The sequence below is a fragment of the Miscanthus floridulus genome, chromosome 7 (assembly GCF_019320115.1).
Source record: "Miscanthus floridulus cultivar M001 chromosome 7, ASM1932011v1, whole genome shotgun sequence".
Lineage (NCBI taxonomy): Eukaryota > Viridiplantae > Streptophyta > Magnoliopsida > Poales > Poaceae > Miscanthus > Miscanthus floridulus.
Genome location: NC_089586.1, coordinates 120837781 through 120858008, shown reverse-complemented (window position 1 = coordinate 120858008; position 20228 = coordinate 120837781). Strand labels below are relative to the sequence as shown.

Here is a 20228-nt window from a genome sequence, read left to right as displayed (position 1 = left end):
CACTTGCATTTCAATGGAAACCAAGATTCAATAAATCCCAGGATTCACCAATGGAATAATGAAACTGTAACATAAAAACAGATTAACAATATCAAAAGTACTGTTCATACACAAAACCGCCCAGAAGGTTGCAATTTGAACTTTTTCAAGAGTTGGAGGGCCAAAGTTATCCGGTTTTGAAGTTTGAGGTTGAAATCTATACTTTGGCGATAGTTGGAGGGTGTAAATTATACTTTACCCATTTAACAAACAGATACACAATAGTGTAAGAACATCAGCAAGACTGAGAGAACACGTTCCTTTAACCAAATAGGGAGCAGGCAAAACCAGTAAAGTTTTGGGAGCAGGAAGAAATGAACATGGGTAAGCGGAATCAGGCCATCCAATCCAAATGCTTCAAAGACATGAAGGTATTAAGCACATGGTCTGTAATCAAATCACTAGAAAGTAGTCACATGAAGCAGGGTCTGAGGCATCAACACTCGACCTGGGAACCTCGACCCCGATCCAAGTACGCAGGTTCATTTTCCACCCTGCCTTTAAAAACTCCTCGCAGGTACCATGAAAGGAAAATTCAGATCACCGCTTCATCAGCCACAGCCAGGACCCCAGGAGGAGCACAGGCGCACAGCAGTTTATTATCATGGAACTATCTTTTTTATTAAAAAAATGAGAGGACTATTTCCATTGTAAGTGACGGCATCCGTGTTAATATACGCGTGATTTTACAATTTTGTTACATAGCCCTGTTCGTTTGTCTTATAATCCGTATTTTTCAGCTTGTTTTTTTAGCCAGAACAGTGTTTTTCTCTCACAACAAATCAGCCGGAACAGTGTTTTGTCTTGTTTTTTCAGCGAAGCGAACGGGGCCAATAATATGAACCGATGCAGCCGGGCAGAGTTTAATACAGCCCTGCTCAGTCTGAACACATATAGCCAAAAACACTACACAGCAGAGCAGCAAAGCACTTTCCTCTTAAAGAACAGCAAGAATATTCAGTTTCCGGGCCTGTGAGCAGGCAGCATCAACTCTGCACCCTGCCAACTTATGACAGCCCTTGCATTGTGGGAAGAAATAAGTTGCGACAACGATGCCAACTACTGCCAGAAAAAAGACGGTCCAAACATATAATAACAGAATCAACTCACTGAACAGTGACTAACAAGTACATGTGTACCAAAGCTGGTGCCTATCGATGGCTCTTGTAGCTGTCATGTGGATTTATAATAATGATAATAATGAAAACCAAAACAAAGTAATGAGAATACTGCATATACTAATGTAGGATGCTTCAACAAAACTGATATAGTTGAGACTAGAGAGCAGTGCCACATGTCTTAATTCATAAGATGTACTGAGGACTCTACCAGAATGACATTAGTCTTGTACAAACATAGTAGATTCATCATCTATATAATAAGTTAGCAGTGAACCCAAGCTAGATCTTCCAAATTCTCCAGAGATACCAAGGCACAATCATAATAAAGGAATGAATAATCAGATGACCAGAAATTGCATCTATAGTATGTCCATCTATTACATATATAGTATGTCAACCAGGAAGCAAAGGAATTCAGACACGAACCAGGAACCAAAGGACTGTTGCAGGAGCACTAACTGACAAGCAATGGATCTGAGACATCACTGGACCACCCACAGTTCAAGCCATTGCCCAATACTTTGAATTGTGGCAATACATTTATACGTCTACTATGTCACAGCATCGAAGACAGCATCACTTCATGATGGTTTTCTCAGCGACATACTCTGTGCAAACTGAAAACAAGGCTTTCTTCCAAGGTCCCATTGCCTTCACTAGAGCACAGCCGACTTAGAAAGGTTGGGCTGTTGGCCACAACTAAAAGTCAAATATTTATGTGAGTGATCAGATAACCAGATATCTTCTGAAGTGAAAAGAAGATAACATCTTCACTGCATAAACAGATTCAACATCAATTTGCAAGACAGAATAGACCTGCAACATTTCCAGTAAACATCTCACAGTTATAGTTCGAGGGTTACTCGGCCTCTGCAAGCAGCAGCATAAGCATCTATTAGCCCTGGAAAACTCTTGTTATAAGGGAGAATGAACTTTTCCAAAAATTTCTCTTCTGTTATACAAACCGCGCTATAAAAGTCAATCTCTTTGCTCAGCAATCCCTTTGCCTTCAGAATCCTTATTACATAATGCCGGGGCATTAGCCGTCTCTCAATGCTATAACTGATAAGTGCCGGTCTGTTCAGTACATATGACGGCTCCAATCCAACCTCCATCTTCAGAAACTCCATAGCGCGACCTAGCTTACTCTCTGAATGTACTAGAATTGTAGGCGCCTTGCACACCAGATTGCCCAGCTCAGCCTCAGAGCACCCAATAACATTCTTCAGGAAACCGAGCTTTGCATTCAGCCTCCCTGCATTTAAGCTGTAGACGGTGACCAGGGCGTGCTTGAACGCCACAGAGTTGCGCGACACCCCAAGCTCCTCAGCGCGCACAGCAATTTCCTTCACACGCTGTGGCTCTGCTAGGAGGATCCTCGAGCGCAGCAAACGGTGACGGCCAATATCATAGTCGGTTAGGCCGCACTGGCGCAAGAATGCTATGTTGGGCCTGACCACAGTCTGAAGGTCTAGGAGTGAGAAAATTGTAATTATAGGACGCGAAACAATGTGCTTCGTTACTATAGGACTCTAAACATCGACTTCGCTAAAACGACCCTTGAAACGTTGGCACTTTGTTATACATGACATTTGGTCTTTTTAATTACTTTTCTCAACAAAAATACATGTATTTTGTCATGATGTAACCGTATTGCCCTCGGGGCTTCAATTGACGTGGGATGGGGCTGCTGGCCGCTCGCCTGGCCTGCCTGGCTGGCCGGCCGGCCACGCCTGGGCATGGCTGGCCGCCGCCAGGGCATGGTTGGCCGGCGCCTGGGCATGGCTCATCGGCTCATCTCGACGCCACGCGCGGGCTCATCGGCTCCATGCCCGTCGCGCCAGACGCCTACACGTACACGCCATTGATCCGCGTGCTTTGTGACCGCGGCAGGGTCGCCGACGCGCTCAGCTTGCTCGACGATATGCTCCGCCGTGGGTGCCAGCCCAACGTCGTCACCTACAGTGTGCTCCTGTAGGCCATGTGCAGGAACAGTGGGTTCGCGCAGGCCATGGCAGTCCTTGACAAGATGCGTGCAAAGGGATGCACGCCCAACATCGTCACGTCATCATCAATGGCATGTGCAGGGAAGGCCGTGTTGATGACGCAAGGGAGCTCTTGAACAGGTTGCCCTCTTATGGGTTCCAGCCCGACACTGTCAGCTCTAGTGTACACAAGTTTGGGGAGCTCTAGTGTACACATGTAGTAAGTTGGCAAAGAAGAGAAGACTGCATTAGTGATCTGAAGTCTACCAGCTTGATTTAACATGGAGGAAAAATTGTCATGTGCAGATAGATAAGTTCAGGAAAAATTGTTTGTGGAGAGGGACTAATCTAAATGGGGGAAATCGTCCCAAAGCTGCCTGGGAAATGGTATGCAATTCAAAGGAAGAAGGAGGCATGGGAATCATTAACTTAGAACTTCAAAATCAGGCACTGTTAATGAATAATCTGGACAAGTTTTTTAACAGAAAGGATATACCTTGGGTGAATCTGGTGTGGGAAAAACATTACAGGAATGGCAGATTACCAGGTACAGTGAAGAAGGGGTATTTCTGGTGGAGGGATGTGTTGAAACTTTTAACATCCTTTAAAAAGATGGCAAACATTCAGGTGAATAATGGGGATTCATGTTTTTTCTGGAAGGATAAATGGAGCACACAGGCCCTTGATGAACAGTTCCCTCATGCATATTCTTTTGCTAAGAATAAACACATTTCTGTGAAAAATGCCTTCAGTGAAGGTGAATTCACTGAACTTTTTGCTTTACCTTTATCTCAAGTGGCCTTTGATCAAGTCTTAAGTATCCAGCATAGGATAGAGAATACAGTTATAAATGAGGGTATCAATGATGTCTGGACATACTGTGGGGGTGCATCTAAATTCAAATCTGCAGTGGCTTATAGAAAATTACTAGGACATCAAGAAATTGACCTAGCCTTCAAGTGGCTCTGGAAGTCATCCTGTCAGCCGAAGCACAAGGTATTTTTTTGGTTACTGCTAAAAGATAGGCTAAGCACAAGGAACATTCTAAGAAGAAAGCATATGGCTCTAGAGACATACAACTGTGAAATTTGTTCAATGCTTGTGGAAGAAACAGTGGATCACCTGTTTTGGCACTGTCCATTTGCTCAGCGGTGTTGGGGTCTCTTAAATCTGAATATAATTCAAACAGGAGGAACTTTTGAAAATGTAATGGCCATCAAAGATCAAATGCACAGTCAATTCTTCATGGTAGCTGTCATCCTTATGAGGAATGAGCTTATTTTCAATAATAATCAAGTTGGCATTTAGGAGTGCAAGATTTATTTTTTCAAAGAAGCAAAACTTGTGTCTCCCTAAGGGTGAAAGCAAGTCTGTCTGCAACTTATGACCAATGGATCTAGCAGCTATAATTGATCAGGGAGTTAGTTTTATTCTTTGTTTCCTTTGTTTCTTGAAGCTACTCTGTTTAGCTCTGTAAAGCTCAGTAGTTTTGGTTTGCCTTTCTTTTGTCTGTAATTTGTACTCTCCTTGTTCAGCTAATAAAAATTTTTGCAGGGGCCTTGGCCCCTTCAGTTTCCTAAAAAAAACTTATAAAGGCATCGTCAACCCGGCCTTGTTTGCAAATTGAGTTTATGACAATATTGCACAAGGTAGTGTTGGTGGCGCACCCATGCTCCGTCATTTGTTCAACGTCATCCCACCGCTTAGAATTGCACAAGCCCTTCAGGAGGGTGGTATAGCTGACAGTGTCGGGCTGGAACCCATAAGAGGGCAACTTGTTCAAGAGCTCCCTTGCGTCATCAACACGGCCTTCCCTGCGCATGCCATTGATGATGATGTGACGATGTTGGGCGTGCATCCCTTTGCGCGCATCTTGCCAAGGACTGCCATGGCCTGCGCAAACCCACTGTTCCTGCACATGGCCTCTAGGAGCACAGTGTAGGTGACGACGTTGGGCTGGCACCCGCGACGGAGCATATCGTAGAGCAAGCTGAGCGCGTCGGCGACCCTGCCGCGGTCACAGAGCACGTGGATCAGTGGCGTGTACGTGTAGGCGTCTGGCGCGACGGGCATGGAGCCGATGAGCCTGCGCGCGGCGTCGAGATGAGCCGATGCGCCATGCCCAGGCGCCGGCCAGCCATGCCCTGGCGGCGGCCGGCCAGCCAGGCAGGCCAGGCGAGCGGCCAGCAGCCCCATCCCACGTCAATTGAAGCCCTGAGGGCAATACGGTCACATCATGGCAAAATACATGTATTTTAGTTGAGAAAAGTGATTAAAAAGACCAAATGTCATGTATAACAAAGTGTCAAAGTTTCAAGGGTCGTTTTAGCGAAGTCGATGTTTGGAGTCCTATAATAGCGAAGCGTATTGTTTTGCGTCCTATAATTGCAATTTTCTCGTCGTAGGATCCCAAAACGAGATGTAAAAGGCGAGACGAGACATCTTGACGGGGCTAGCCACGATTTCAGGGGCAACGGTAATGAGACGGGAGATCTGGGGAGGTGAGAGGCCGATTTCCCGTAGCCGGGCAACGCGCAGGGTTAGGGTTTCGTCTACCTTGTAGCAGAGGAGAATCGGGTAGCTCATGACCGCGGCAACGATATCGGCTTCGGTAAGGCCGATGCTTACGAGGAAGGCGCGCACAGCGTCTGGCCTGACGGGGGAGCTAAGGTGGTTGATGTACTTGGAAGCCTTCCAGGATTGCGCTAGCGTGAGGCCACAGCTGGCGACGAGGTAGTCCTCGGCGAAGAATCCGGCGGACGGTGTGGCAGAGGCGGTGGTGGAAAGGCAGATGCGGTGGAGGGAGGCGGATGGGAGTGGAACCGCGGCGCGGAGAGCCAAGAGGAGGCGCTGTTTGAGGTGATTTTTTTTATTTTTGACACTTTTTAAACTTATTTTAAATCTAACACTGTTTAATTTTTTTCTCCAAAACTAACACTTTTGGCCGCGCCTATTTCCCTGACGCGGCGAAACACCTGTGCCGCGCCATGAATGGTGGCGCGGCGAGAGGGATGACGTGGCGACGACTGGGGCGCTAACCGGTGACGTGGCAGGGTCTGCCGCGCCACTGATATTGACGCGGCACTAACGCGCCATAGCCCACGGCGCGATACTGACGCGCCGAGGCACACGACGCGGCAGGACCTGGACGCAGACAGAAGCCGACCAACCTCAATTGCAATTGAACGGGAGCTGAACAACTACAAGTGTTGCCGCGACGCATTGAAACGAATATGAAGCAAATAAATGGAGTCCGTGCGCAAGTTAACAAGTTGCCACATAACATTTTCATTGGTTCGACATAAGTTCGACATAACCAACTAAGTGTGCAAGTTTCGAACGACAATATTCATTCGACATAAGTTCGACATAACCAGCTAAGTCCCAGGAGTGTAAGGATCTCTCGGACGCCTCTGTTTCTTTGGATTTATAGGCAACACATTGGGAGTGTAGTCAACGTCGGTGTGGCCACGTTGCCGGTGCGTACGGCTCGTACCCTGCAAGTATATGATATGCACGATTACTTATAATCTTTATGATCGTTAGTTCATGGAGCATACGTATTTAAAGAAACTACCTTTGTTACTAACTATGAGGCTCCTTGGGTACCAAGCGGGGCACCACCTAGCTGAGACATGCCGATCTCGTCCTGCTGGCAATGATCCCACTGGTGGTGCTGTATGCGGAAGCCCGGGGGGTCGTCATCGTTGTCGTCCTCGTTTGCAGGGTCCTTCCCAGCGCTATAATGTGGTGGTGTACGCACAGCGGAAGCGGCACCTATCACCGGCTGAGAAGAGCCGGCTGGTGTTCTCAAAGAGCCAGAAGACGTGCCACCCGACCGCGCCGGGTAATCAGGTTCCACCCAAGGAGTGTCCATGCAGCTCAACTTCTGAGCTACCTTCCTGCAGCAACGCTTCAACTTCTGCATAAATAGACGTTAAAGTTAGTGCATTTCTCAAACGCATATACACTAAAGAAACATTTTCGAAACGGACAAGTTTATGTTTATCTCGACAAAAGCCTCGAGAACGCCTGGCCCCTGTCCTCTAGACTCGTGAAGCCGAAACGTTGCTTCATTGGACAACCTTGACAATTGTGTCGCCTGGATACACAAATACGATTGGACAGTTTTAGTACACATACTTAATACCAAATGGATAATAAATTGTACCATTCGAGTATCTTACCATGTATCTTTGAAGCGGGACTCTCTGTAGTTGTGTATCATCCCTAGTGGCAACGCCGTAGACATTTTCGATCACATCATCCTCAGTGTACGGGGGCTTGATATATGTCCTCGTAGACCTGTGAAGCCACCGTAGGTACTCATCGAATGTGTGCTAGTCGTGTGGGGGACCCGCATCGACCGATTGCCGGTCCCTAGTCTACCACAACTGGATGTACGCGTTGTGTGTCACGCGTCAATCCTTGGTCTTGTACCTCTTCCTGCGGTCATACCTGCAACAAAACGATTGTTAGTTGTACCATACACACCTCTGAATTGTAGCTTTGTTATTAATCGATAACGCACCCGTGCAATTCTTAGTTGGTAGAGTAAAGCGATGGTGGATAGCCTATCATTCTTCCAAACTGCCTGCAAACCCTAATGGGCAAGTGAATCTCAACCACGTGGAAAAAAATAAGAGGGACGTTGCAGCAATACTCGTCTGACTCATCCCTAGCGACAGGACTCAGATAGTCCTAGAGCTCCGGAGCATCCCAAAGACACAAATGCACCTGGACATTTTGTAATTGAGTTAGGTTGTGATATAGTGTACATCGAACAAGACACATGTATGATAGTAAAGAGAGCGTAACCTGGTGCTGTGTCAGGACGTCGAGACAGTCCGTGTACTCTGTATACTTACGCCTCGTATTCCCTCTAACTAACTCTGCTTGTGTCCAGATATACAGAGCTGTAGGGAGTGTATCCTGCCCGTTCCAATGCTGCATTGAACACGATAAATGTATTAGTCATTAATAATTTCATCATATGTAACTGCCTCGAAGAATATAGTGAACCAAAGTACTTACAGGAAAACCAGTAACAAGGGGCCTCCCAACGGGCCATCGTTCCCAACACCAAACCTAGAGTAGGTAGGAGCAACCCCCAAGGTTCGCATACCCTGAGGTGCGACGGCAGGTAACGCATACGTCCATGCCAGGACTACGTTGCCGCAGCTGTACGCCGCTATGTTATCCCACGGCTGGCGTAGTATGTTAAGAAAGATCCAGCTGATGATGTTGTCCGAGGCGTCTGAGAATAGGAAAGCACCAAGAAAGTGCCAGAGCCACACTCTAGCGAACCTATCGATCTGAGCCTCATCAGCCTGTGGGTCTAAGTAATCAAAGCGCTCTGTGGTCCACGACGACGAAACACCGAAACTTTTCCTGAAATTCACCAAAGAAAATTAGACTCGATGGCTACAGAAAAGCAATGCAAGTATTAAATAGGCTTGAATTGCTCACTTATTTTTCTTGGAAACCTCGTCGTTCGGTGGAAGAAAGCCAGTGAACTGAGCCACCAGCTCCCTCCAATGATCGTTGTTAACTATACCTGTCACTGGAAGTCCACCCAACCGAAGGCCAAAGATAGCCTTCACGTCCTGCATGGTCAAGGTCATCTCGGCACAAGGTAGGTGAAACGTGTGGGTCTTAGGCCTCCACCTGTTATAAGAATAGAATGATTGTTAGGTACCTCAAAATTGTTATAAGAATATTTACGTGCAATAAAGGCACTCGCACATGTCTACAGCTGCGGTAAGTAGTGCTGAGTCAAGGGGTGGAAGACCGTAGTTGAGAACACGGACAAGCTTGAGGAAGCCGGCACGCCGTATGTACGGCGCGTAACGCTCGTCCCACTGGTGCGCCCTGATGTGCGTGCGGGGCCTCAAAGGAGGCAAGGGCACCTCTGCGTCGGTGTCAGTCAAGAAGTGTGCTCGGTGCAGGTCGTCGTACTCCACCTCAAGAAGGGGGCAAAACTGGTGCTGCGTGGGAGGGGTCATCCTGTTATAAATTAATAAACAAAGGGTTAGAGTATTCAAAATAACAATATGTAGCATTGCAAAATTTGAACTACTTGTTATGCAATAGGAACACAATATGAAAGCACATGTATATATTTAAAGTAACATTAACAGACATATTAAACAACTTCACTAGAAAAATAAGCAACTTCTATGTATGGACATGCTGCCCTCGTCTTCTATGCCTGCGGGCGTCTGTGGCGTGGCGGGCAGCCGCCGTGCGTGGCCGAAGGGCGCGGTGGGCGGCCGGAGGGGGTGGCGCGCCGGTGTGCGGGCGCAGCGAGCGGCCGACGACCGTGGCACGCCGGCATTCGTGGCGCGGCCGACGCGTGCGGGCGTGTGTGGGCGCAGCGGGCGCCAAATAATAGGGCGGCGGCATGGCTTCTTGATGCCCCAGTGGTGATCTGCTCGCTTTGGGGTGGAGACCACGTGCGCACATAGCAGGACGGCGTCGTGGCTCCCTTTTGTGGCTGCCGGCGAACTCGTGAAGGAGCCCGACGGCGCCATCTTAGTTCTTAAGGTAAGTGAAAAGCGCCTTACTGATCTTAGGGTTGGGATTGTTACCGGATTTGGGTAACTTGCATTCCTAGGGTTCGGATTTGGGCAAAAATTGGAGCTTAGTGTTGAAGTTGATTCGACTCCCCTCCTTCTCGGTGCTTAAGCGAAACCCTATATTCTGATTTGGCTTAAAGAACTTTGAATCGGACAAATCTGAAGCTATTTAGATCTTAACCAAACACTAATTTGGTCTTAGGGTTCAAGAATTAGGCTAAGCGGCTTCTCGGATACCAATTGTTAGAACTTATACTTAGACAAGATCTTAATTAACCTAATTACAGGAACACCTAAACCGAAATTAGCACTTAATTAGGACTTTAATCAATCTTACTCGCTCCCGGCGTGCGTCGTCGTCGTGGTCGTGCGGTCGTCGTCGTCGTGGTGGCGTGCGGGCGTGGCGGGCCCAACGAGCGGCCGGCGGCCGTGGCGCGGCCGGCGCGGTGGGCACGTGCGAGCGCGGCGGGAGTGGCGCGCCGGCGTGCGGCCGATGTGCGGCTCGCCGACCGGCGGCAGGCGCGGCCGGCGACAGGCGAGGCGGGCATGCGGGTAGGCACGGCGGCAGGCAGGCAGACAGAGGGAGGGCGGCGACTCGCGGGCGATATTTACCTGGGACTACCGCGCCGTTAGGGATGGCGCGGCACTGCCGCGCCAAGATCGGTGGCGCGACAGACCCTGCCACGTTACCGATCAGCGACTCGGTCGTCGCCAGGTCACCCCTCTCGCCGTGCCACCATGCATGGTGTGGCACAGGCGTTTCAACGCGCCAGGGAAATAGACGCGGCCAAAAGTGTTAGTTTTGAAAAAAAAAATTAAACAGTGTTAGATTTAGAATTAGTTTACAAAAAGTGTTAAAAAAACTTTGAGGTGGAGCATTTAGGCGGCGGCGCGTGCAGAGGCGGGCTTGCGTGTCTGAATCCGAACGCCTGGCGGCTCGTTTGGGCTGGGTTTTGGGGAGTTTTTTTTTTACAATAGGGAGCCTAATTATAGATGGTTTGGTTCCGGACTACTCCCTCCATCTAAAAAAGAGTGCAATTATGCGATCCATGCCAGTCAATCTAACTCAAATTTAACTAAGTTTAAATAATATTAGCATTTATGTCTCTAAATAAATCTATTATGAAAGTATATTCTATAACTAATCTAAAGATACTTATTTTGTATCATAAATGTGAGTACCGTTTTATATAAATTTGGTTAAATTTGAAACTGTTTGACTCTAAAAAATAAGAATAATTGCATTATTTGTGGACGGAGGGAGCAGTAGAATTTTTTACGTTGGATAACGAATATGCGCACCTCACTTTTTGAACATCCAATTTGTTTGTTTTCAAAATTAATTAACACTCCGCAGACGAATTCTTACTATTCATGATTTTTTTTAAAATATTTTCCTCGAGAGCTCTAGGCCCTGTTTGTTTGAGCTTATCAGTCACCATCAATCCTACTTTTCAACCTTAGGAACAGTATTTTTCTCTCACAACAAATCAACCGTAACAACAGTAAATTCTGCCAAACAGGACCCTAGATCTGGCCGCCCACGGCTCCGATCGTCACCCTGTTCGCTTGATAGTATCAACCATGCTTATCAGTTATGATACAGTATTTTTCTCTAACAATAAAACATCATCAGCCAACCAGGCACAGAAACGATAAGCGAACAGGGTGCGTAGCTGTACGCGCTGGCTCCGTCCACCCCTGCTCCGTCCATGTGTGTGCACGCGAGGGAGACGGGGCTGATGCCGTGCGAGTGGAACAAGCGCGTTTGAGCAATCCTTTGGAGCTCAAGGAATATTCTTAACTGGGGATAGCTCTATTCTTATGTCCATAAACCAAACACTAGAGAAACTAGTAATGTGTCAATCCTAATGTTACGGGACAGGGACATTCAAACATGCAAATTAAAACAACCAAAAGACAGCCTGCTCTTTGCTGCATAAGACTTGGCATTTACAACTTAGCTGGTTACCATTTAGCACTCAACAGGCACGATGCAAATTAACATATGATCAGAAATTCCTTTTTAGTGAAATTGACATAAACATATGTTTGTTGCACCTGAAACTTTCTGTCTCCATTCTCTTCATGAAACAAAGGTTTTTGGCAGGTAACACAAGTTAGCATTACCCATTTACACAAAACAGAGGCTATCAATACAGTTGGCTACTTCATTTCATCAGTAGATATCATTTTCTGAAATATGGTAATATAGGCAACCTGTTTGAATGGATCAGTTCCTTGGGCTAAATAGTGCAGCTGAATGAATATTATGTAAAATGAAGATGAATGAATATTAGTGCAGCTGAGAATAAGCAACGAGAAAAAATTGTTGGGAGGTCACTGATTTCTTTTTATATACTAAAGGAAAAAAATTGTTGTGAGAGCTTTGCTACTGAAGAAGCTCACTCTGTATAGTGCCGTAGTATTGATCAAATCTGCATGCGCCAAGGCCCTGACTGCAGCTAAGGTTTGAACCGATACTCCTGCTTGTAGTCTGGTTAGCAAAGAAACTCTTAGAAACAACTTGTTCCAGAAAATAAGACCATGGCTCGGAATATGAAGACAACTATCCAAGTAGAAATTTGTTGTTTGCAACATAGATCACTTTCACTGTGAAAATATAATCTCTATGAACAGATTAAACATGTTTGATGACCATAGTACTGAAAGAGTTGATACTGACTATTAGCAACTTTATGCATGCTGATGTTCATTCAAGGTCTTCGATCTGTGCACTACCCATATTGCAGATCCCTCAGCATCACTTGTGGGCCATACATGTTCATGCTGCCATGCCAGATCCAGTGCCATTGCTTAGCAGCTTACTGCATGATGACGGCTAGCATTAGCAAAGCTTAAGTTTGGAGGGAGATATGACATGCAGCATCTGATTTAACATTTTATATTCCGGCATCCTTGCGAATCACTTAAATAGGCTTTATGCTTATGGTGATATGGTCCATGAGACAACTTTTCAGAAATAGGAATGTCCACTCTAAAGTAATCTTAGTGTTACATTTTTTATCTAGAATAACCAAACTTTGTGAAGCCAATATAACTTAAGTAGTCCTTTAAATAGGTTTCATGAATCATATTTATAATATATCATCACTTGGAGCGGCTGTTCAGCATATATACATAGGACATAAAATGTTTCAGAAACATCCAAATTTTAGCAAACGAAATTTCGGTCCTGTAGGAACAATATTTACATATCTGCTTTGGTGGTAATCTGTCTACAACAGCCATTGGTTCTACTCATGGCCGTACTATTTCATAGCAACAAATTGTCGGGAGTTGTTCAAGGGAAAAAAACTGGGGAACTCACCTTCTATTTTTGAAGTTGCAATTCTCAGAAACGTCTGCAGAACCAAAGCATACTGTCAGCCTCTACTTTGCAAGCAAAAGTCTGTATCATAAGGGAAAGAATATTACCCCACTGAAGATGAGCAACAGGCGAATCGAGCAGAAAACGTCATCAAGAAAGACACCATGCAAAGGAAACACCAAAGATCCCATGTACCAGATCCAGATGTGTTAACCTGTTAAAACTAAAGAAATTAGTCCTGATTTTCATGCTTGGCCTGTAAAGTTCCCAAATCATCAAAACTTCTTCTGAAGCCCAACTACAGCCTCTTTAGCTATTCATGTCTTTAAAATTGGCCTCCTTTCCAGGTTTTGAATGTTTAAAGACAGTTGTTCTACTAAACCAATATTCTAAACCAAAATTGATAACAAAATTCCCATTCACTTGTACACACGTATTGTGGTATTAAATAAATAAATAACAGCCCGTGGCAGTATACATGTATATGTATCACGTATTGGTTCCACCTTCCACTGTACCCAAGCAACCTAATCTAAAACATTTCAGTTGCTAAGGTTCTATCCTTACTTGCATAAGTGTAAGCTTACAGAAAGAAACAAAATGCTGTAATGATTGATTGGTAAAGAGCACAGAGATAATTCTTTTACAGGGGACTACCTCTGGTTAATAAGTGTCCGCAACCTAGAATTCTTCAGGTCTGGAAAATGTAGCTTGTCACGGAACAAGGGGTTAGCTTCAATCAGCTTCTTCAGCTCAACAAGCATTATTGCTCTTGCAGATTTTCTATCTCCCGTTTTCACTAATATATAACAAGGCAAAAGTAGAAATCACTCGATGAGCAATCCAGAAACAGCTAAAAGCCATGATAATAATGACAGCAGATCAATGCATACAAAAGAAAATAAAGGTTGGCCAGTTAACTCTTAACCTAATGTTCTCCAAGATCAGAAGCTGAGTGATCTCCTTAAACAACTCCTTGAATATTGACAGCAATATCATAGTGTTTCTCAAGCTTCTTAAGTACCTCACAGCAGCGTTCAGATCCTATGTTATCAAGCAAAACCACCAACACATTACTGTTTTACCACATAAATGAAAAGATAATATAACTACAAAACAACACAATCAGTACCATTTTTGCAAGATTCTGACGTCATTATAACATCAGCTCCAAATCTTCGACAACATTTTGCAATTCTCTCATCATCCATTGCCACAACTAAGAGGGGAAAGGCACAAATGTGAACATGACAAACAAATGAAACCAATCAATGATTAATATTAGCAATCTTGGGCTTACCATCATGGTCCAAAGAAGAAGCTAGCATAACTCTTTCTCATGTTCTCTGTAAGTGCGAAACACACAATTTTTTAACTGGGGATAGCTCTATTCTTATGTCCATAAACCAAACACTATAGAAACTAGGATGGAATGGCTCCTCTTCCTCTTCCTTGGCGACTCCGTGCCAGGATGCTCTTCGAGCCATGGCCAACGGATTCTTTTGGCAACAGGACTATGATTGTGTAATTTAAAATAAACTAAGGGTTGTTTGGAACCCAAGAATTTCACAGGAATCACAGTAATTTCAATTTCACATGAAAAAACCCAGAAATAGATTTTTCCCCCCGTGTTCTGAACAGGCCCTAGAGTCTCATAATTGCACGTTGGCATTCTATTTCTAGCACAAAATGCCAAACACTTTGGATAAAATTCGATTAACATGACAGTATGACACAAAACAACCTTTTTCTTGGATAATCTTATAATAATATATGGTGGAAACCATCATGAGCTGTTTTTGCATTGAGAAAGCGATCAAATGCATGCAACATATAGGAAAGGCAGCACTTGATGCAGTGACTTGTGATTACATCCATAACTTAAAAACCTGATAACTGATACTCGATGTTCACCTAGCTGAGAAAATGCTCATATATTCATAGTTCATTGAAGCTCACCATAAAAACAGGACCATGACAGAAACTGAGATAAATTTCTAAACAGAAAAATCATTCTGCATACCAGAACTCCGGAAGCATGAGTTGAAACATGATAAAATTCATCATCAGAATCCAAAACAAGGTATATGAAAATGACAGCATCATGCTTTGGTCATCATAATTTCCTAAGCTTAGCGTTCTGAGTTTCTGCAATTTTGAAGCTATGAGCCAAGTACAGAGCTGCAGTCTTGAAGAGTACACATCAGGGCATCTGAATGTGTTAAGAATGAAATGCAACTGCAGTTGCTGCCCATATATAGCCAGTTTGCTGCAATCATTTCATTGCGTACCTCAGGTGGCTATTTTCCCATTGCAAGCAGATGCATATGCATCGGCAAGGCTAGGAAGAACATCCTTATGAGGATGTACAAACTTAGAGCAGAACACGTTATCACTAAGCGTGACCATGGAGTAGAAGCTCTGATCCTTTCGGATCAATCCTTTCTCCAGGAGCACCTTCATCACGTAATGCCGGGGCACCAGCCGGCGTTCCAAACTGTACATCAGGATTGTGGGCCTGTCCTGAATGTACTTGGTATCGACGCCAACCACATTGGTCAGGAACTCACAGGCGCGCTGAATCCTCTCCCTGGAGCGTGTCAGCACCAACGGGTTCCTTTGCACCATTCTGGCAACCTCAGCGTCTGAGCACCTGAGAATCTTGGCCATCATCTTGAGCTTAGAGGCCATGGTCTCCGGGCCGAGGCTCGCCACAGCGGTCACAGCCTGCCTGAACAAAAACGTGTTGCGGGGCACGCCCATCTCATCAGCACGCACGAGGATGGCCCTGGTGGTGTCCGGATTGCCGGTGAGCAGCCTCGGGTTGGCAACGCACATGGTGGAGCACTCCTGGACAGATAGACCGCACTCCTGGAGCAGCCGGATGTTGGTCTTCACCACCTTGTCGAGGTCGGAGGTGACGAGGTACAAGTTACGCCTGACGATGCGGAGGAACTTGTCGGGCGAGCCGAGTAAGGGCATCCAGAAGCCGAGCTTCTGGTCGATGTTGAAGGTGCGGAAGCAGCAGGGGGCCACGCGGACGAAGCTGATGATCTGCGCGGCGGAGAAGCCGTAGCTGTGGAAGCGGTCCACGCGGATCCGCAGGGTGTTGTCGACGCTGCAGCTGAGGATGCGCGGGTCTTTGGCCACGAGCAGCCTGATATCGGCCTTGGAGAGGCCGAGCGCCGGGCCGGTGAGGAAGGAGAGCACTGTGTCGGCGTGGGAGGACGATTTCCAGTGGGAGATCCACTTGGCGGCTTTCGCGGCTTGCTCCCGGGTGAGGCCGCAGGTGGAGACGAGGTAGTCATCGGCGGCGAAGTGGCCCGGAGAGGAGTAGGTCGCGGCGGCGGTGGAGAGGAGAGCGCGCTCGAGGGAGAGCTGTATGAGGGATGCGGAGCGGTGGACGGGAAGGAGATCTTGCAGGTGAAGGGAGAGATGTTTTTGGAGGCGGAGCATGGCGGCGGCGGCGGCGGCGGCAGTAGTGCCAGGCTCCGACCTCAGCCTCTCAGGCTCTCACGCATCCCTTACCCCTCAGCGAGTCACAAAACCTCCACCAGCGCGACCGGAGATCTGTTGGGCTGAAAAGCATTATTTGAGGAGTCTTTTACTTGTATGCCATTAAAAAAGATGGTCTAATCGTCTATGTCCCTAAAAAGTTCGATCTATCGTCAGTGTCCAAGCTCGAAAAACTTTTCTCTCTTACGCCATTCTGTCACTAACGGTGTGAAATATGGGTGGCAAAGGACTTGAATGCCCCTGGAACTTTTGTTTCTCATGTGCCACTGCCTGCTGGGCGGCACCGTCCTGGACCTATCCATCAACGGCCTCACCGGCCACATCCCGGCGTCGCTCGGGAACCTGACGTCGCTGCAGGAGCTTCAGCTCAGCGTGAACAAGGTGTCCGGCCCGATCCCGGCCGAGCTCGCGCGCTGCACCAACCTCACCGACCTCGAGCTCGACAACAACCAGATATCCCTGATGTGCCGCCTGTTCCCTCGAGCTCGCCGCCGACTTCATGCTGGAGCTTGCCGCCGAGCGCAACCTCCCCGCCAAGCCCTTCCTGCTGGCGCTGGCGTCCAGCGCCAACATCGGCTCCAGCGCGACGCCCATCGGCAACCCGCAGAACCTGGTGATCGCGTTCAACAGCAAGATCCCGTTCCCCAAGTTCCTCCTCGGCATCCTGCCCGCCATGCTCGCCGGCATGGCCGTCAACATGGTGATGCTGCTGTGCATGTACTGGAAGGACCTGGATGGGAGCAGCAGCCCCATCGACGTTGACGGCAAGCGGATGGAGGCCGTCGAGGAGGGTGCCGGGGCCCATGCCGGCGTCGAGCGGAGCCCCAAGCTGCAGCTGGGCAGCACCAACGGCGGCAGCGGGTACATGTCGCCGCTGATGACGGAGAACATCTCCACGAAGCACCCGTGGTTCATGCAGTGCACGGAGGAGCGGCGGAAGCTGTTCCTCAAGAGCTTCGCGTACATCGTGACGGTGGGCATGGTGATCGCCTACATGGTGGGGCTCAACATGTCGTGGACGGCCATCACCACGGCCATCGCCCTGGTGGTCGTCGACTTCCGCGACTCCGAGCCGTGCCTCAACACGGTGTCCTACTCGCTGCTCGTCTTCTTCTCGGGGATGTTCATCACGGTGAGCGGATTCAACAAGACGGGGCTGCCGGTGGCCATCTGGAACTTCATGGCGCCCTACTCCAAGGTCAACAGCGTCGGCGGCATCTCCGTGCTGTCCATCATCATCCTCCTGCTCTCCAACCTAGCATCCAACGTCCCAACAGGTACGTACGTATTTATACGTAGCTGCATGCGTGCTATATTAATTGGTTGGCATGCATGTTCCTCAGCACCTGTGCTAATTAATTATTAATTGTTTGGTCCGTACTGCGTGCATGCAGTGCTTCTGATGGGCGGCGAGGTGACCTCGGCGGCGGCGCTGATCTCGCCGGCGGCGGTGGTTCGGTCGTGGCTGCTGCTGGCGTGGGTGAGCACGGTGGCGGGCAACCTGTCACTGCTGGGGTCGGCGGCGAACCTGATCGTGTGCGAGCAGGCTCGGCGGGCGACGCGCAACGCCTACGACCTCACCTTCTGGCAACACATCGTCTTCGGCGTGCCCTCCACCCTCATCGTCACCGCCATCGGCATATACCCCTCATCGGAAAGATCAACATCTGACCAACCTCGATCGCTCACGTCGTCGTCGTCGTCGTACTCTCATCGGTATCATCATCGATCACTCCGGCCGGCCGGCCGTCGGTCGCCGGCCACCGTATCGTCGTCGTCTATCATCACTCTATCTTGATCTGCAGCTAGCAGGTAGCCACGCGATGCATGCGCATGCATGCAGGCATCAACGTAACGCCGGCTCATCGTGTGGTGTATACTTATATTACGACAGAGTATAATTGTACGTACGTACAACGTACAGTGCCCCTTCAGTTCCGTATATGTACGTGGTGTGTATTATATATTATTAATTATGGCTCTTTAAATTAAAGCTAGAATTCACTTTTAGCTTTATTTGCTCGTCATCAATCGGACTATATATTGTGATTTTGGAGCGAGAGGAGTAGCAAGTGCATCTGTGCGTGCATTCAGTGTACTTGTCGTTACATTATTGTATTTACAAACAATACTAGCTACACTCGGTGGCATCGGTAGAAAAGTGTTGGATGGAGGAGGCAGTTTTTTTTAAGGGGCAGTTGGAGCAAGAAACCTAGAAACTTGGAACTAGGTCCTTCGTATATTATCGCATCTCTTTCTCGGTATCTCACTGCCCTTTGTTTAAAAAAGGGGGCAATCATCAGACTACCATTAGTCATGCTCTGAAAATAAATCAAATTCTCAAGTCACTCATCTTAATTACAACATAGATCAACTACACAAGTATCTGCAAATTAAATGCAACACCTTAAAAAGTTCCAGGACGGTGCCGCCCAGCAGGCAGTGGCACATGAGAAACAAAAGTTCCAGGGGCATTCAAGTCCTTTGCCACCCACATTTCACACCGTTAGTGACAGAATGGCGTGAGAGAGAAAAGTTTTTCGAGCTTGGACACTGACGATAGATCGAACTTTTTAGGGACATAGACGATTAGACCATCTTTTTTAATGGCATACAAGTAAAAGACTCTTATTTGAGCCCACAAGTGTCGGGCCGAATCCAACAAGAAAACACTGTTGTTTTTTTGAAACACTGTTGAATTTACTAACGCAGTATATTTCCCTAAAAAAAACTAACGCAGCATATGCGAGCAAATGCCGGATCCCATGGAAAAACTTTAGCCCTGCACTTTTAGTCCTTTTTTTTGTCATGGAGATCCAAACAGGGGGTCTAAAAGTGAGCAAATGACTAAAAACTGGGCTAAAATCTTTTGCTCCCAAAGAGGCCCTAAACTAGGCTAAACTCCGCTCGCATCATGGTTGTGCATGAATAATTAAATAAGGATAAATCAGTCATTGTAGATTAGAGGACTAAAGTTTAGCCCCTAAACTTTAGTCCTTGGACTAGTGATCCAAACACCACCAAAATCTGGTCTGAAACTTGGCTGAAACTGGCTGAAAAACACTGTTCTGGCTGAATTGTTGTGAGAGAAAAACGGCTAAAAAAACAAGCCGAACAAGCCAAATATGGGGTAAGCCGAACGGGGCCTTTAGCCTAATCCGGCGAGTAATCATCAAATATATTTTTCAAGAAAGAAGTTTCCAAAATTAGGACTTTCAGAGTCGCCTCTTCATGCACAAGTTATCTGTTATCTGCTTGCTAGTATTTCCTTTGTCCACAAATAATAAGTATATATTTAGAAGTACTTACTCCCTCGAAAAAAGATACATTTCTAGGATAGTGCTAAGTCAAACGATCAAGTTTGATAACATTATTATAAAGATAATTATATTTATCATATAAAATAATAAGTATATAGTTACATTCTTGTATAGCTACATGGATCATGCATGTTGATACTATATTTTTATAAAGTTAGTTAAACTTAAAAATAGTTTGACTTTAAGTAGATCTATAATTGCTTATTTTTTGGATGATTTTAAAACATATTCCCAAAGTTTGACACGTGCCTAACTGAAGAAACCGAGTCCTTTCTTCAAAGTTACCTAACCTCCCCTCTGTTGCATTCTGGTGATACAAAGTTTCAGATGGGTTTCTT

The 20228-nt window shown here is 46.7% G+C and overlaps 2 protein-coding genes and 1 pseudogene across 2 annotated transcripts; 1 reads left to right on the top strand and 2 right to left on the bottom strand.

The window, feature by feature from the left end:
• Positions 1–1973: 1973 nt before the first annotated feature.
• Positions 1974–9678, bottom strand: LOC136466147 (uncharacterized). Its single transcript, XM_066464602.1, has 7 exons — positions 9335–9678; positions 8632–8812; positions 7964–8092; positions 6923–7067; positions 6633–6642; positions 5562–6026; positions 1974–2690 (listed from the first exon to the last, which is right to left on the bottom strand). Exons 1-7 carry the CDS (start codon positions 9676–9678, stop codon positions 2006–2008), a joined length of 1959 nt encoding a protein of 652 aa, XP_066320699.1. The 3' UTR covers positions 1974–2005.
• Positions 9679–15093: 5415 nt separating this feature from the next.
• On the bottom strand, positions 15094–16612 carry LOC136464513 (transcription termination factor MTERF2, chloroplastic-like). Its single transcript, XM_066463458.1, has one exon. It carries the CDS (start codon positions 16508–16510, stop codon positions 15347–15349), a length of 1164 nt encoding a protein of 387 aa, XP_066319555.1. The 5' UTR covers positions 16511–16612; the 3' UTR covers positions 15094–15346.
• Positions 16613–16804: 192 nt separating this feature from the next.
• Positions 16805–18241, top strand: LOC136466146 (silicon efflux transporter LSI2-like; annotated as a pseudogene).
• The last annotated feature ends 1987 nt before the right edge of the window (positions 18242–20228 follow it).

Bases quoted from the DNA above. Each gene is read 5' to 3' on its own strand.
- LOC136466147 (XM_066464602.1), bottom strand. From the start codon at position 9,678: ATGGCGCCGTCGGGCTCCTTCACGAGTTCGCCGGCAGCCACAAAAGGG. The intron at 8,813-9,334 runs GTCCATACATAG...TTCTTATAACAG, and splicing joins ATAGAAGACGAGGGCAGCAT to GTGGAGGCCTAAGACCCACA. The intron at 2,691-5,561 runs GTTTTGGGATCC...CGATGTTTAGAG, and splicing joins CGTCTCGCCTTTTACATCTC to TCCTATAGTAACGAAGCACA.
- LOC136464513 (XM_066463458.1), bottom strand. From the start codon at position 16,510: ATGCTCCGCCTCCAAAAACATCTCTCCCTTCACCTGCAAGATCTCCTT.